At 35.3% G+C, this 14,897-nt stretch overlaps 4 protein-coding genes across 14 annotated transcripts; 2 read left to right on the top strand and 2 right to left on the bottom strand.

Moving 5' to 3' along the window:
• The first annotated feature begins 1,600 nt into the window (after positions 1 to 1,600).
• On the top strand, positions 1,601 to 3,084 carry LOC112707151 (uncharacterized). The gene has a single exon (XM_025758760.3). It carries the CDS (start codon positions 1,719 to 1,721, stop codon positions 2,757 to 2,759), a length of 1,041 nt encoding a protein of 346 aa, XP_025614545.1. The 5' UTR covers positions 1,601 to 1,718; the 3' UTR covers positions 2,760 to 3,084.
• Positions 3,085 to 3,776: 692 nt separating this feature from the next.
• Positions 3,777 to 7,058, bottom strand: LOC112707153 (nuclear cap-binding protein subunit 2). 2 transcript variants are annotated; one of them, XM_025758761.3, is made up of 9 exons: positions 6,921 to 7,058; positions 6,695 to 6,747; positions 6,307 to 6,530; positions 5,928 to 6,066; positions 5,801 to 5,834; positions 5,229 to 5,339; positions 4,467 to 4,532; positions 4,250 to 4,359; positions 3,777 to 4,037 (listed from the first exon to the last, which is right to left on the bottom strand). In XM_025758761.3, the coding sequence occupies exons 2-9, from the start codon at positions 6,710 to 6,712 to the stop codon at positions 3,963 to 3,965; spliced, it is 777 nt and encodes a 258-aa protein (XP_025614546.1). In that variant the 5' UTR covers positions 6,713 to 6,747; positions 6,921 to 7,058; the 3' UTR covers positions 3,777 to 3,962. The 2 variants fall into 2 exon arrangements, with proteins under 2 accessions (XP_025614546.1, XP_025614547.1); XM_025758762.3 differs by having other exon boundaries at positions 6,695 to 6,753; positions 6,921 to 7,011.
• Positions 7,059 to 7,207: 149 nt separating this feature from the next.
• On the top strand, positions 7,208 to 9,806 carry LOC112707155 (protein NUCLEAR FUSION DEFECTIVE 6, mitochondrial). Of its 10 annotated transcripts, none has more exons than XM_025758771.3 (4): positions 7,208 to 7,446; positions 7,715 to 7,836; positions 8,259 to 8,311; positions 9,051 to 9,806. In XM_025758771.3, exons 1-3 carry the CDS (start codon positions 7,298 to 7,300, stop codon positions 8,264 to 8,266), a joined length of 279 nt encoding a protein of 92 aa, XP_025614556.1. In that variant the 5' UTR covers positions 7,208 to 7,297; the 3' UTR covers positions 8,267 to 8,311; positions 9,051 to 9,806. The 10 variants fall into 10 exon arrangements, with proteins under 10 accessions (XP_025614556.1, XP_025614553.1, XP_072057271.1 ...); XM_025758768.3 differs by having other exon boundaries at positions 8,530 to 9,806; XM_072201170.1 differs by having other exon boundaries at positions 8,263 to 8,311; positions 9,167 to 9,441.
• A 658-nt stretch (positions 9,807 to 10,464) lies between these two features.
• LOC112707154 (uncharacterized protein At4g28440) lies at positions 10,465 to 12,466 on the bottom strand. Its single transcript, XM_025758763.2, has 2 exons — positions 12,012 to 12,466; positions 10,465 to 10,998 (listed from the first exon to the last, which is right to left on the bottom strand). Exons 1-2 carry the CDS (start codon positions 12,244 to 12,246, stop codon positions 10,808 to 10,810), a joined length of 426 nt encoding a protein of 141 aa, XP_025614548.1. The 5' UTR covers positions 12,247 to 12,466; the 3' UTR covers positions 10,465 to 10,807.
• Positions 12,467 to 14,897: the final 2,431 nt, after the last annotated feature.

Raw genomic sequence — 14,897 nt, 5'->3', positions numbered from 1 at the left:
AATATGATAAGTTATACCTTGAGTATTGTTGAAGGGAGTCACTTGAATTTTACCTCATTAAAATTTGAGATAACGCTTCCGAAAATCGCATCTTATTTTCTGGAGCGGGCTTCAAAATAAAAACTTAAAAAGTCAAAAGGTTCAACCACCAATTCCAACAGGCATGTTCCCATCTTCACTTCGATTATTCCCCCACTGATCGCGCCACAATATTCCAAAGTAAACCGATGCTTCAACATCACTTTAATCCAAAACATGTCCATGTCCAATAATAATAATAATAATAATAATAATAATAATAATAATAATAATAATATGCCTTTAACTAATCATACCGGCCATTGAGCTAACATGATAATTTCCCTTTCAAAAGACAAATATGGGTTCTTTTGCTATATAGATTATACAACTATCGTGGGCCAATGAAATTGATTATATTTTAGGCACAATGCCTTTATTTTAACTTGCATGTTTTTTGGTCCCCCTTAAAGCAGGTGATTACTGATTATGTAAACCTTCCAGAATCAGTGGTTATAACTTGATATCAATCCACTCAGTGTATAGCTTGGCATGGCAACTAAGTTTGCTTGATTGGAGCCTGCATTGCATTAATAAATATTTTTTCATTTAATTAAATTAAATAGTACACAGCAACTATTTTTGTTTTATGAGTAGTGCCTTGCATGAATTTTGACAATCATCAAAATGAGCCGTGTGATCTAAACTATTATAATGAACTTGTAACTTTAATACTAATTAATTTGTCAGATAAATAGTGTTTAAACCTACCAAACTACCACTCTAGCAGTGCAGGGTTGTTGGAAAAAAGTTTATTCATAAACAATAATAACACAGTGACCAAGCGATTTATAGTTTCAACCTTAACAGCATCCTAGTTCACACTTCAGGAAAATGAGCATAGGGACCTTGAAATTTCAATTCTGAATTCAGATAGCAAAGGAGGGGTTCTTAGCAATGTAACCAGAGAAATTCTGAAGAAAAAGTGAAAACGAAGTGCTCTTTATTCCATTTAACAAAACTTTAAATAATATATATATATATATTGTTTTTCACGGTATCTCCCAATTCGTTATGCTAATGATTAATTCGTCACAAATCATAACTCTATTTAAAAATTTTGCCGCTAACATTATTGGATACACAAAACGAGATTTAAAATTGGTGGATTTTACCAAAATAGACTTGTAAGATATATTATAGCATATAAATTACATTTTTTTAAGTTGTGAAAAACAATCTTATCTGACATAAGCAGCATTTTGTAGGTTGTGAAAAACAACCCATTATACATATTATCTTTCTAAACATTTTGAATTCATAACCCTATAATTAAAAACAAAAATCAGTTTTATTAGAATATGTTTTCAAATTCTCTAATTAGTTACAAAAAAAATACTTACACTTTTTGACCAAGACTAGTGGTCAGTGTGCTTCATTGCACTATGTATCCTAATATTTCCCTTGCTGACTTTCCCAAACCTTTTGCACATGCATGATAGCCAAATGGTCACTAATCACTATAATCATACCCCACAAACCCCACCTTTTATTCCACAATCCCCGCATAATTACAAGGCCTCTGACTCTGATTTTATAGAACCAACAAGCCAAGGTCTTAGCCCTTAGGACTCTATAAAATAACCCTTAACAAGTTTAGTCTCTTAGCAGTCATCTCTTACTGTCTGTTCAACACTACTATGGCTTCTTTAGTATCCAAACTCTCTTTCTTCTTCTTCTTCTTTGTCCTTGTTCTCTCCCCTCAAATTCAAGCCAGAGAAGGCAAAGTCTTTAGCCTCTTCACCCATTTTAGAACCATCTACAATGTCAAAGAGCATCAAAATTTGCCTGAGAAACCAAAAGCTAAATCACCAACACCAGCACCCACACTAGAGCCTATAGCAGCACCAACACCAGAACCAATCACTGCACCAGCACCAGCACCAGCACCAGAATCAGGATCAACAACAGTAGAATCAGGGCCAGCACCAGAGCCTGATTTTGTTGACAATGGAAATGGCTATGGCCTTTATGGCACTGAGTCTTCTGCTACTCAATATTCTTCTCCCAATAAGGAGACTCCAATCACCACCACAACCACCTTTGAGAATGAGCTTCTTGATGAAGATCTCATTGGTGAGAGCTTCAACAACAACAACAACAATAATTATAACTACAACCCCAACAGCTACAGCAACAATGTGGTGAAAAGAAACAGCAACAATTACAACAATGAAGAAGAGTTCAGGAACAATTACAACAATGGCTATAACAAGAACCATGAGGACAGCTACTCCAACAACAATGAAGAAGAGTTCAGGAGCAGTTACAACAATGGCTATGATAACAAGAACCATGAGGACAGCTACTCCAACAACAACTACAATGAAAGGTACACCAATAACTACAACAATGGCAATGAATACAGCAACAACAAAAACAACTACAATGAAAGGTATACCAGTAACTACAACACTAACAATGAATACAACAGCAACTACAACAATGTCTTTGATGAGGTGAAGAGAGAAGGAATGAGTGACACAAGGTTCATGGAGAATGGCAAGTACTATTATCCTGTGAAGAACAATAATAATCAGAATTATAACCTCAATGAGTATGAATCAGTGAGAGGAAAAACTGAGAATGAAGGATACTATGAGAAAACTCAGTACCCTAATGAGTTTGACACCATGGAAGAGTATGAGAAGCAGCAAGAAAGCCAAGGGTATACACCATGAGTGTTATTTTTTTCCTTATTTTTTTCTTCCATCATATTTTTAGACAATTAGAGAGTGAGTTAAACAGAATGCATACGAATTCAGAAGAACAAAGATACTAAGTTATGTGGGCATTGTAATGCTTTATTTTCTAGTTTCATCAGTGGTCTTGCACAGTTTCTTGTTTTGCAGATCCAAAAGATGGAAAGTATGATGTAATGTTGTCATTTTGTGCAGTGTGAGATTCTAGCTTTCTTTGGTAGTTCACCAAATGGAAAGTCTTACATTTTGTGCTCAAATGTTCTGTTAACAATTATATGAAGTAAATTTCTTGCTTTCTTCATTATTTTTATCCTTCTTCGTTATTTCTCAGTGTCCCCATAATTAAGCAAATCCATACTCTCATGTTAACTCATGGCTCCTCCTTTTGGTTGGCATGATTATTTCTTTATATTTATTTGTAACATTTGATTTGGGAACATTGTAGACAGACACAATTAAGTATTAGAGATGAGACAGAATACCGAAATATCCTTAAATGGATATCATTCAGAAACATGATTTATGCATGCTTGCTGTAATTATTAGTATCAATCATGAATGCTTGTATGTTACATTTTAGTCAAAAAGGCACCGTACTAATGCACTTATTTTTCTAGAGCTTAGTTTACTTTTACTTTTTAGCACTACAAATTCACCAATTCATGGAGAATGGATATTTGCTAAATCAACAAAGCAGTCTAGCTCTACATTCTTTCAATGCTAAAATTAAAGTGATCTTTTTTCTGTAAAGTGGAACATTCACTTTCCCTTTTTTATTTTCCATCTTTTCTTGATTTCTTGTATCCTTTTTATTTCACGATTACCGCTTCCTTTGAGTATCAAAAGAAAACTATGATGGGAAGATATTTGGTTCTAAGATGTTATATTCAAGTACTGTACACACTAAGTACAAGTAGAAATACAATTCCTCTGCTTCGTTACTATGGCTAAAATAACTTAAAGATTAGTTACCAAGCAAAATGTGCTACCGAAAAATCAAAAGAAGAAATAATAATACATAACATGGCACTACCACAAGTAGCAGATCCAAGTATCCAACCCAGAATTAAGGGTTAACAATTCCATCTTTGCAATTTTCATTAATAGACACCACAATCTTCCACTTTTAATAGTCTGTAAAAATTTCTGTGTAAAACTAGTACATTATTTATGAAATTCTGATTAAGCCCGTCTCTTTCGATCATCTTCCTCATCCTCGTCAGAATCACCACTCTCGCGAAATCGTGGATTTTTTTCCTGCCACAATTTGACATAGTAAGCGATTGATTGAGACAAATTGAACTCCTAAACAACTGTCAAAACATGACATGCCTAAAATAAGTATATGGACAGACTACCAACATCAGAAATGTAAGCACAAGTATTAGGAATAAAACCAAAACCATTCCTCGACTTGAAAAATATAAGTTCCTGTTGAGAAAAATGGAATTAAGTTCAGTAGAGTTTACCGGTCTGGAATCAGGGTCAGCATTTCTCCGAGATTCATGATCTGATGTTCTCTTTGAGGATTCGTGTGGAGGGTGGCGGTCATCATCTCTGTATCTCTTCCTATGGTAGTCTATGGTAAATTCGAAGGCAAATCAGTAACGGGAAAATTACAGGTACCTCTGGAAAACCAAATTACCGGACAAAAAAACAAAACAGATTGTCATGTGATGGAACTACCTCTACCATGCCGATGGGATCCACCATGACCATGAGCATGGCCATGGCCTCCGCCATGTCTACCATCTGCAGGAGCAAAATTGCCAAAAGCTTAATTTGCGAGAAATATAAACTCACAAAAAATGATAAGGAATGACTAAAACATGAATTTACATATTTGGATTTTAACCAACGATCCAATACAGTTGGCTGTTGAACACAATAAAAAATACCCATGTTTCAAATATTAAGATGCAGCAATTTCCATGTCCAACTTGAGCATCCACAATGGCATTTACATTTACTTGTGATTTACTTTGCCAACAAAATTTATTTCAAACAAAAAAAAAAGTAGAACTTCTAACAGGAAATTGTGAACCTTAGTCTTCAATCAATAAGAAATAATGTAGGACTGTAGGTGTCATTGGCTTTCACTTTTATGATATTTCTTTACACTGCAGGCAGATACAATGCAGGGGGTAGGCTGCTCCTCACAACCTAAACCCTAGTATACATGAATACATATATTTGGAAGCTGCCTTGAGTTGAATATTTCCAGAGAGGCAGGCACAATTTTAACCGCAACTTGAAATTTCAGAGGTAAGCATAGTAAGGGAGTAGGAGAATAGCTTACAAATGAAGCAGAATTTTGAATTTACATAAATGGAAAACACATGAACCAATTTTTTTGGTAATTTCAATTTTGAAAACTAGTGAAATATTGTGTCAGAGCCACTCCTAGCAACTGAAGATCTGTGCAAAATACAGATTGAAGTCACTTACATGAATGCGGAATAACAGGTGGGAAAGAGCCCAAAGAACCAGCGCCATAGTCTACAAGCTGCCTTTGTACTTCTAACTCTTTCTGGACCAACTTCCCATAACCACCTCTACGTATGAAAAATTAAGGAAACTAAAAGGAGAAGCATATAATGACTTGTCTCTGGTCTATTCGCTTCAATGGACAAAAGAAAACTAGATAAAAACTAGAGTATTCCATTCTTCAACAATGATGCAGTGAATTTCCTGGTTCTAGATCAATGAATGGTGCAAGAGTTTTCATAAATCATCATCACTTTGAAGAAACATGCTCAGTGAATACACAGAAAGAAATCACACATGCTCACTAAAGCAAAACTCAATTATATTTGTTTATTACACATACCAATCGACAGTGAACCATAGTAGCTATATAATACCCTCAAATTTTAAGAACTGACACATTTGTGTAACTGCATTTAAAATAATAACGTTAGTTCCTTTTTCTGTAAGGAAGAAAATCAAGCACATAACTAAGTAACTATCTAGTATGCAACTGTTGCAGACAAAATTATTTGGAGCAATTAAAAGGATATCAGGATCATAATCAGTTCGGTATTCATCACGAACCTGCATGAATTACGGAAAATGAAAGATAAAAAACAACTTCATATAAGACCAGAACAAAAATATTCAGAGAAAACAAAAGGCATAACAGTTAACCTGGCCACCACTACGACCACGGCCCCATTGTCTTCCATCTTGGAACCCCCAATCAAAATCAACACGAATGGGGCGATCATCAAGTATTGTCCCACTTATATATTTGCAAGCATCCTCTGTATCTTCACGTGAGTAATATCTGGTAAGAAAATACTACACAATGAATAATTCTTGAATATTCATAACGACTCACTGAAATTAACAGAGCACATTCATAATGAATTGCTGAAGCAGAATTTATTCTTAATTGTGGGGCACCAGATAGTAATTATTGCTAATAAAGAGAGTGGACTCTGCAAATTTGTTTTTCCACATTTACACCTTGTCCATGCATTCAATAAGAGTATAATGCCATGTAATCCAGCAATTTGAGTCTTACAGAACAAAACAGAAGCCGCATGGTGTTTTCGAGTTCTTATCCAAGCCCATGATGATCTTCTTGATTTCTCCAGCTCGGGAAAACAGCTCATAAACTTGCTCCTCTGTCGTGTAAAATGACATATTTCCAACATAAACCGTTGTTGATGTCTGCAGAGCATGCTCAAACTCCTCCTGATTTCCGGGAAATCTTCTATCTCGATAAGCTGAAAGCTTCGCTGGATCCTACAACCACCACCATGAACAAATAATAAAATAAATTAAACACATTTTATATAGCTACACATTTTTTTTTAAACCAAATAAGATTGCAAAACCGCCTAGTCCATGAACCCTAGAAGGAAAAAAAAAAAAAACAAGCTCAAATGAAATAGATTACTATACCGTACCTTAAATAACGAAGCCATGCGTTCTTCTATAACTCAGTAGCGACACTGTTTGACTGCACCCGTAGTTCATAAAGAAAACAAAGCAACGAAACAACGATAGAGTGAAACCTCAAATAATTTCAAAATTTCGAGTGAAGAAAGATTGAAACCTTACAATTTTACAAGCTTTTTGTAATCAAATACAGCGAAGAACAGAAAGACAGAGAGAATAAAAGGCGAAACTCACAAGCAACAACGGCGACGGTGGCGACGGATTTGGGGAGGATTTGGAGGAGCTCCGTAGAGTAGGTTTCGGAACAAGCTGCTCGAGAGTAACTCAACCCACTCACTCACACGCACGCACACTCGGGTTTCAAAAGCGATGCCTGTTCTACCCGAAAAGGATCCGGCCCAATAGTAAGCCCAAATCTAGAGAGAAACAATCAATTGGAATTTTCGGAGCCCAAAAACACAAAACGGCTACTCGCCAAAACCGGTGCAGGGTTTTAGCTTCGTAGAACCCTTACAGTTACAGTTACAGAGCCGGCGAGAGTGAGGAACTAAGGAAGCAAGGAACCCTAAACATTATTTTCCGATCATTTCGATTATTAATTAAAAAGGAACATGGCATCCGCCGCCGGCGCCACCGCGAGGTCGATTTTCCGGTCATGCTCTGCTCGCCGCGCCGCTTTCCGTCTCGGCGCCGAAGCTAAAGCAGCTCGTTCTCCGTTCCGTCTTGGCTCAAATAAACCTCCGCCACAATCCATGCTTAGGTGAGTAAGTTACTTACTTGCGTTACCCACAGATTCCCCAATAAAGTAGGACATGCTAAGATTTGGTGAATTACAGGTAGAGTTGAGCTTAGCTTGGGTTAGCTGAATTTCTATTTTGTTTATGATTAATTTAAAGATGCAATTGTTCTGTGCTAGAAGCTTTTTGGTGCAGAATCGCATTTGAGCAATGCTTATCATTATTAGTGCTGAATTCTAATCTCGTTGTTTATCAATTTGTGATGAATTGAATTTATGGTTTTTTGAGAAGGTGTCCTGCGGAATTGAGCTTCTGTGTGGAATCAATGCTGCCTTACCATACGGTCACTGCATCAGCACTGATGACTTCCATGCTCGCTGTCTCTCGCCGCAGTTATGGTTGGCTCTCGGAAGGTATCTTATCTTACTCTAAAGCAGTTTCTTCTTTAGTTATTATGAAGAGGTTCATTTGATTTTATTAAAATGGCTTTGGTTCAGTGGCATTGTTTTTGGAAGATATCTCTTGTCACATTATACTGTAGGTAGCACTCCATGCATTTAATGTGCATATTTTGTTTTAGTAACTGTGATCTTTTGCAAATGGCCTACAAAACGATGTTAATTCCCTGTTTTATTAGAATTCTTAGTATTGATGCTCATGCCATATGGTTGGAAGTTGTGATATGAGTTTTTGAAAGAGAACGTGAAAGACTTCTGAAGATATTTTCAGTTTATGTTTGAGGGGAAGAGTATTGTGTAATGTGGTTCTCCTCATTGGGTCTGCTGGTCTGTGCTCATTTTAATTTCCTGACAGTTGGATTTTACTTTTGAATTAGGTAGCTAAACATCTGTGTCATTCCTTGTGTTCTTTCTTCAATTTGATTTTCCGGTAAGTGAGTGTTTCTTATCAATTCTCTGGTTCAACTTAATAGGGTCTTGTGAGATTTCGTGAAAAAAACTGTGTCTAATGCTTGATCAGGTGTTTCGTGATCTATTAATTCTGTACCTAGGATATTTATAGATAAACTTATTCCCTGGAATTTCTGTTTTCCCAACTCATGCAACTAAATTTATTAGTGAAGCCGTACCCACTACTTTTGTTTGTAGGCAAGGAGAAGACTATTTGAAGATCAAGAGCAAAGTTGGGATGACATGGAGTCCTTATTAGGAAGAATTGCTAGATATCTATCCCCAATTATTTTTATACAGAGCACATTTGTCAGCTCTCAGAATTTTTGCTAAGTTGGGATCATGAATATCACTATGTCATTATGCTAGATTTTTCTTAGTTCTATATCGTGTTTTAGAAGATAATTACTTGCTTCCGATTTTATTTATCATGTTTAAAATTTGTGAGTACAATTCACAGGAATAAAAGAACAGTAGGCATTATTTCTCGGTGAGGATGTGAGTTTCTAAGACATTGTATTAAAAATCGTCGGTAAACATTTCTCCAGAGTTCAGTTTGGTGCTTTGTTATTTAATGTTTCCTTAATTGGAATATTATACATTGATTTGTTTGGCTGTGCTGCTGAAATTCACTAAACCGTGTTTTTTGCATTTCTTTTGGCATAGTACTAGGGTGAATTGATGACTAAGGTGTATACTGATATTTTTTGTTTAATCAGATTGCAATGATGATGTGTGATTAGTGTTCTGAAGATGCAAGCAATCTTTTATGTACAAATCTGCTTCGTGAGGCAGTGTCTTGACTGAGCCATCTGTACTTCTTTTTCTATTTCAGATGCATAAAAGGATGCTACTTTATCCACCTTGATTTTAGTTTCTGAAGGCAAATAAGCTGAAAATGTATTGCGCATCATTGGATAAAGTTTTGACTTATTTGTCCTTGTTTAGAAATTTCAAATTGGATCAGCTAGGGAGGTTTAGTGAATGTTAGAGCTGGATTATGTAGTCAAACTTCTACATTCAACTTCAACTCTTAAAGGGTGCCTATTAAGCATCCTTCTTTATATGGCTGATCCAAATTCATCTAGTATACACTTTCCTTTTTCTCAATTACTTACTGCGAATAAGTAGGTCTCATATTTTTGTTGACATGATAACTTGTTTGTCTTTAGATTGCTACCTTTCTGTGAATTAGACAGTTGATGATACGTTCTTATATACTTCTTTTTACTCTCAACTTTCAGAAGGAGAGGGATCATGATGTGATGATAACTACCGAATGCAATACCGAATATGCTCAAATTTTATTTCTTGAGTATCAAAGTTGGCCAGTTTTTGTAGCTCACTTCTTAGAATTTGAGCTTTGGATAACAACGTACAGAACTCTTACATTTAGGTCTTAATTCCCCATGTCAAGTACTAATTCTATTTGTTCCTTTGAAGACTCTGCAACTTGTACGACTTCTGTGTCTAAATCCTGCACTAGATATTTATTTTCAGTGATTCTCCGTCTTAAATATGCAAAGTAGCAAACTATCTACGTTTGTTGCTACCCGTCATGTTGAGAATCCAGTGTAATCCATCACAATTGTCTCCCTTAGCTATGGCCGTTTCAAACCAACTGGAATCCTACCTATTTCTCACGAATAACTTTCGACATCATAAGAACCACAATATCTTAACAAGAAAAGTAAACGTGAATCAACTCTACTTCAAATACTCTCACTGCTATAGGAGATATTCTAATCAACAATTTAACAGCAGAATGCACAGGGTATGATAATCCAAAACATTTTGTAGAGCTCTCCTAATTCTTTACCGGCTTCCCCAATTTCATTGTGGGAAAGTAACAAAAATGAGCTTGAACTAGTATCGTCTTGAGGATGTTTAGTTATAGAATTCCTAATTATATTTTAATTCTAGACAATATTAATAGTAGGGTCGATTCACATTTTTGAAAGTTCGAATGTAATAAATTACTTTGATTAGATATTAAAAGTAAATTTATAGACTAGATATTATTACATTAGTTTGTTTAGTTAATAATGGGAAACCGAAGTGAATACACACGAACAGCTATGATAACAACCACTCTAAAATTGCAGAGGGCAACTAGCATAGAATATAGACGAGTTTAGACCAACTTTTGGATGCATCAAATGAAAAGGATAGCATTTACAGAAGAATTATCTGTACGAGCTTACGGTTCATGATTACATTTGCATGAAAGATGACTCCATAAAAATACTAAATTATGTAACTTTATAGCAATATTCACTTCTGCATGTTAACCGCAAGAACCATCATCTTTCAAAACTGACTTAAATAGGGTAAAAATGTGCACTAACCACAGCAATTTAGGACTAAAATAAACAGAGACTGTACCACTATTTAAGACTGCCCCGCAGCCAATAGTTCAATTGTAAAAATAAAGATCAGAACCTCTGGCAACTCTAGAGACACCCAGAAATCAAAATCACTCTTCAACAACATTGACTAGTTCATATTCAACTAATGAAAGATTGTTATCCTCTGTAACCTCAAAAGTTGCAGGTTCAGTGACTTCAATACGGCCCCATTTATCAACTGCTAGCCTCATGGATCCTTTGAACATGTCAATCTTTGCATTACGCAAAATTAGAGTAGATCCTGGCTTCATGAGTTCCACTGCACAAAAATAAATGAATCAATCACCACAACTTAAAAAACCAAGAAAAGGCTGAGAGCATTTTAGCATAGACTGGAAAAACAAACATGAGTTTGGTAGACCACACATGTTGACTACTCCATGGACTCGAAAATGTATCATGTTTCCACAAACAGATGCTAATGCATATTCACCTATAATGTTTGGCTTACTAGGGGAGATGTTAAATATCTTGGTTACAACATGCAAGATACCATAAATCACGATCAACCTAACTTCTAACTAACATAATTAAATACATTAATTAATAGCATTTGCGTATTTAATTCGTAATGCTCGTAATGCGCAGAAGTGGAAAGTGGAATCAATACGTGGTTCCGACTTAAGCCCTAACCGGAAAGTCCGTTAAGAATTCAAAATTAAAGTTACCGACCAATAATCACCTCTATGATATCATAGACCATTCAGAATACCGGCTGGTTTTCCCACTAATTCTCCTCCGAGAAACAACAAACAATGGCAACCCAATTGTGGAAGAACTCGTTAAGTCAGCTAATGGAGAGACATAGCGAGTACAAAAGGCATGGGGCGAAATTATTATGTTAGCATTAGCAACATGGATTGCTTCCCTTTTTAAGTTCAAAATCATAACATGCTTTTCAAATGGGAAAAAAAAAAAAAGCTTCTCTGAATGAACTCAACTCCTAAACAGTAAAATTGCCAGGCCAAGAGGTATGTATCCTTTGATATTAAACACTATTGATTGAAACTTTTATGGCAGCCATAGCAACTTTCGCTATTAAATCAACATGCACGAGTAACAAAGTGGGATTGCTAGCAACTCCAGCATACATAATCCCCAATTTCTTCTAACGTAAGGGACTGAAGCCTAATCCTATCACAAAGTCAACAACTTTACATGTTTTTTCCTTGATCATACACCAAATAGAACTTCAAATCATCACAATTACATACACACAACATACACGGATTGAACTTTCAAAAAACAAAATGACAGAAACAAGAAACATACCCTGTTCGTTACGGGCAGTGAAGACTATGGTTCCAGTTTCATCTCCGACGAGGCACTCGGCGATGCGAGAAGGACGAGCCGCCGCCAGCATCGACGTCCGACCACCACGGTTGCTGACTGTCTTGACGGGCTTCGAGCTAACAACCTTGACTGTGAGAGTGTGACCGCTTGTTCCCGGTTTGAGCTGATCCACCTTCACAAACACTGGCTTTCGCTTTGCCGCCGGTGTCGCCATTGATTTCACAAACTTCGGTTTTTTTTTCCGCCCTTTCTTTTTGGCAGTTCGCTATGCGAGATAATCGATCGAAACGGAAACGGAAACGGAATCAAAGGTATAAGCTAGAGAGTAGAAACTCAACTTAAACCCTAACCCTACTCTCTCCCTTTCGTTTTTGGATTTGGGGATTTTGAGTTATTGGGCCCGCACTTTGTTAGCCCATGTAGTTAGGCCCCCACAGGTGTAAGGATTTCAAAAAGATATGAGTACCCTTCAAAACCCGAAAAAAAATAAGAAAAAGAAATCGGTACCCTTCACCAAGTCTAGTATTTTGCTAGAACCTAGAATGGTAGAATGTACCGAAACTAATTTGAGTTGATCTAATGGTTAGTTCAATAGTTTGTTTAAGTAAATGTCGAGAGTTCGAATCCGATGACCTGTCGGGTTGAGAAATACCGTAAAAAAGAAAAAAAAGAATAGAAGAATGTTTAATAGATATGTATAAATTGAAAATTTTTTTTACCATTTTTTGGAGTAAAAAGACTCATGTAGTTTATTTTTATGTGAAGTTGATAAACAATTATCAACTATTTAATACACATAACAGATATTAATTATAAACTTCAGACTATTGCATGTGAATTTTTATATTTTTTATTGTTAAAAGTTTGAGTAAATCAGAATTTATTGTGTGAAAACAACTAATTATGTGAGTTTTACTAATTATATGAGTTTTAGTTGTCTACACAAAAATAGTATGTAATTGAAAGATGCTTGAATGTTGGGTTGAGAGTTCAACAAGAAAAAATTATTTGAGAGACTGTAATTTTTTAGTTCAGTTTTGGTTTTTTTGTATAATGATATTTACTCCTACTATATATATATATATATATATATATATATATATATATATATATATATATATATATATATATATATATATATATATATATATATATATTTTGCGGCTGTCTCATGCAATTAAGTAAATATATTTTCAACATACTATATGCTGAATTATATGGCATTTCTAATAGCTATCTAAATATGCTAAAATTTTCAACCCTCCTTATCAATGGTCAATTAGAACTACCATATTATAAATGATGGTGATATTTTTAGATAATGGTGAGTTTTTATACATTCTTAATATTAAGTTTTGATTTGTTTTATGAATAGTTTAGAGTGAGTTATCAACAAATCTTGTAATGTTGGATTGTAAATTATAAATCAATATTTAATATATTTTAGATTCTTCATGAGTTTTGAATGTATTAATAAAATAATTAGTATGTATTTTTATAATTTTAAATGTATATTTAATTCTAACTTTTTTATATATTCAATATGCAGTGTACAACCATAATGCCAATAAAAAAGATACTTGTGGTGGTCCAAAGAAAGGAAAAACAGTAGACTTCTATTGACAAGTTTGATAAACCCAATAATAAAACACTACAAGAAGAATGGAGATTTGCAGCGATTTTTTCTGTGATTAGCGGCGATTTTAAACCACTATCAAAACCAATACCAGCGATTGAGTGAACCGCCTTAGTTAGTAATGCGGGCAGTAGATTTTGTAGCAATTTTGAACAACCACTGCTAATCATAGTTTTGCTTTACTAGTTTGTTTTTTAATTGTGGCAGTTAATTCACAAATGACAAGGAATTGGTGAGGCATGCAGTCACCCGATTTGCCACTTCATTTCTCTCTTTGGAAAGGCTTTTTATGAGGAGAAAGGAAATCTAAGAAGAATGTTCACTTCAGATGAGTGGGTAAGGAATAAGTTGTCAAGAAAGGCAAAGGGGAGGGAGGCAACAAAGATTGTTATTAGGCCCTCATTTTGGAATCATGTCAAATACACCCTTAAGATCATGGGGCCTCTTGTTCGGGTGCTTCGACTTGTTGATTGGGAGAAGAAGCCATCAATGGGTTATATATATGAAGCAATGGAGAAGGCAAAGGAATGCATCATGAAAACATTTTCTAATGATGTGAGCAAATATTCTGAAATTTTTAAAATCGTTGACAATAGATAGAATTGCCAACTTCATCGTCCGTTGCATCAGCTGGTCATTTTCTGAATCTGGAGCTGTTTTATGATAATCCTCGCATTGAGTTGGATTTAGAAGTTACAAAGGAGTGGTTTGAGTGCATCACTAGATTGGTGCCAAGTATCGATGTGCAAGAGAAGATATTGGAGGAGCAAGCACTATATAAGGTCGGCTATGGACTTTTTGGATCATCCTTTGCAAAATCTCAAAGGAAAAAGCTTTCACCCGTAAGATTGTTATAAATTTTACAAAGCTTTATAAATTTAGTTCGATTAAAGGCTTAGACAAATTTGTTTTAATTTTATAGCATTTTGGAGACAGATATATGGGCATGAAGCTCCAAACATGTGAGACCTTGCTATCAAGATCTTGAGCTTGACTTGTAGTGCTTCTGGGATATGAGTGCAATTGGAGTATATTTGAGCATATTCATACTAAGAAAAGAAATAGGCTTGATCATGAAAGGATGGAGAGTTTGGTCTTCATAAAGTATAACCAACAACTCATCAAGAGGTACAACCTTAAAGATGAAGTTGACCCTATTGCACTCAATGACATTGATGAGTGTAATGAGTGGTTAGTGGGAGAAATTGGGACTGCCACCTTTCGAGATG

Source organism: Arachis hypogaea, chromosome 8 (genome assembly GCF_003086295.3).
Source record: "Arachis hypogaea cultivar Tifrunner chromosome 8, arahy.Tifrunner.gnm2.J5K5, whole genome shotgun sequence".
In the NCBI taxonomy this organism is placed as follows: Eukaryota; Viridiplantae; Streptophyta; class Magnoliopsida; order Fabales; family Fabaceae; genus Arachis; species Arachis hypogaea.
The sequence above is the reverse complement of the archived record's forward strand: the minus strand, read 5'-3'. Positions and strand labels throughout refer to the sequence as shown.

Excerpts from the sequence above, each read along its gene's own strand:
- LOC112707154 (XM_025758763.2), bottom strand. The coding sequence starts at position 12,246 with ATGGCGACACCGGCGGCAAAGCGAAAGCCAGTGTTTGTGAAGGTGGAT. Across the intron at positions 10,999-12,011 it reads CACTGCCCGTAACGAACAGG|TGGAACTCATGAAGCCAGGA; the intron begins GTATGTTTCTTG and ends ATTTTTGTGCAG.
- LOC112707153 (XM_025758761.3), bottom strand. Across the intron at positions 6,067-6,306 it reads TGCGGCTTCTGTTTTGTTCT|ATATTACTCACGTGAAGATA; the intron begins GTAAGACTCAAA and ends TTTTCTTACCAG. Across the intron at positions 5,835-5,927 it reads GTGGTCGTAGTGGTGGCCAG|GTTCGTGATGAATACCGAAC; the intron begins GTTAACTGTTAT and ends TAATTCATGCAG.
- LOC112707155 (XM_072201169.1), top strand. The coding sequence starts at position 7,298 with ATGGCATCCGCCGCCGGCGCCACCGCGAGGTCGATTTTCCGGTCATGC. Across the intron at positions 7,837-8,262 it reads TTATGGTTGGCTCTCGGAAG|CTAAACATCTGTGTCATTCC; the intron begins GTATCTTATCTT and ends TGAATTAGGTAG. Across the intron at positions 8,312-8,529 it reads TTCTTCAATTTGATTTTCCG|GCAAGGAGAAGACTATTTGA; the intron begins GTAAGTGAGTGT and ends TTTTGTTTGTAG.
- LOC112707151 (XM_025758760.3), top strand. The coding sequence starts at position 1,719 with ATGGCTTCTTTAGTATCCAAACTCTCTTTCTTCTTCTTCTTCTTTGTC.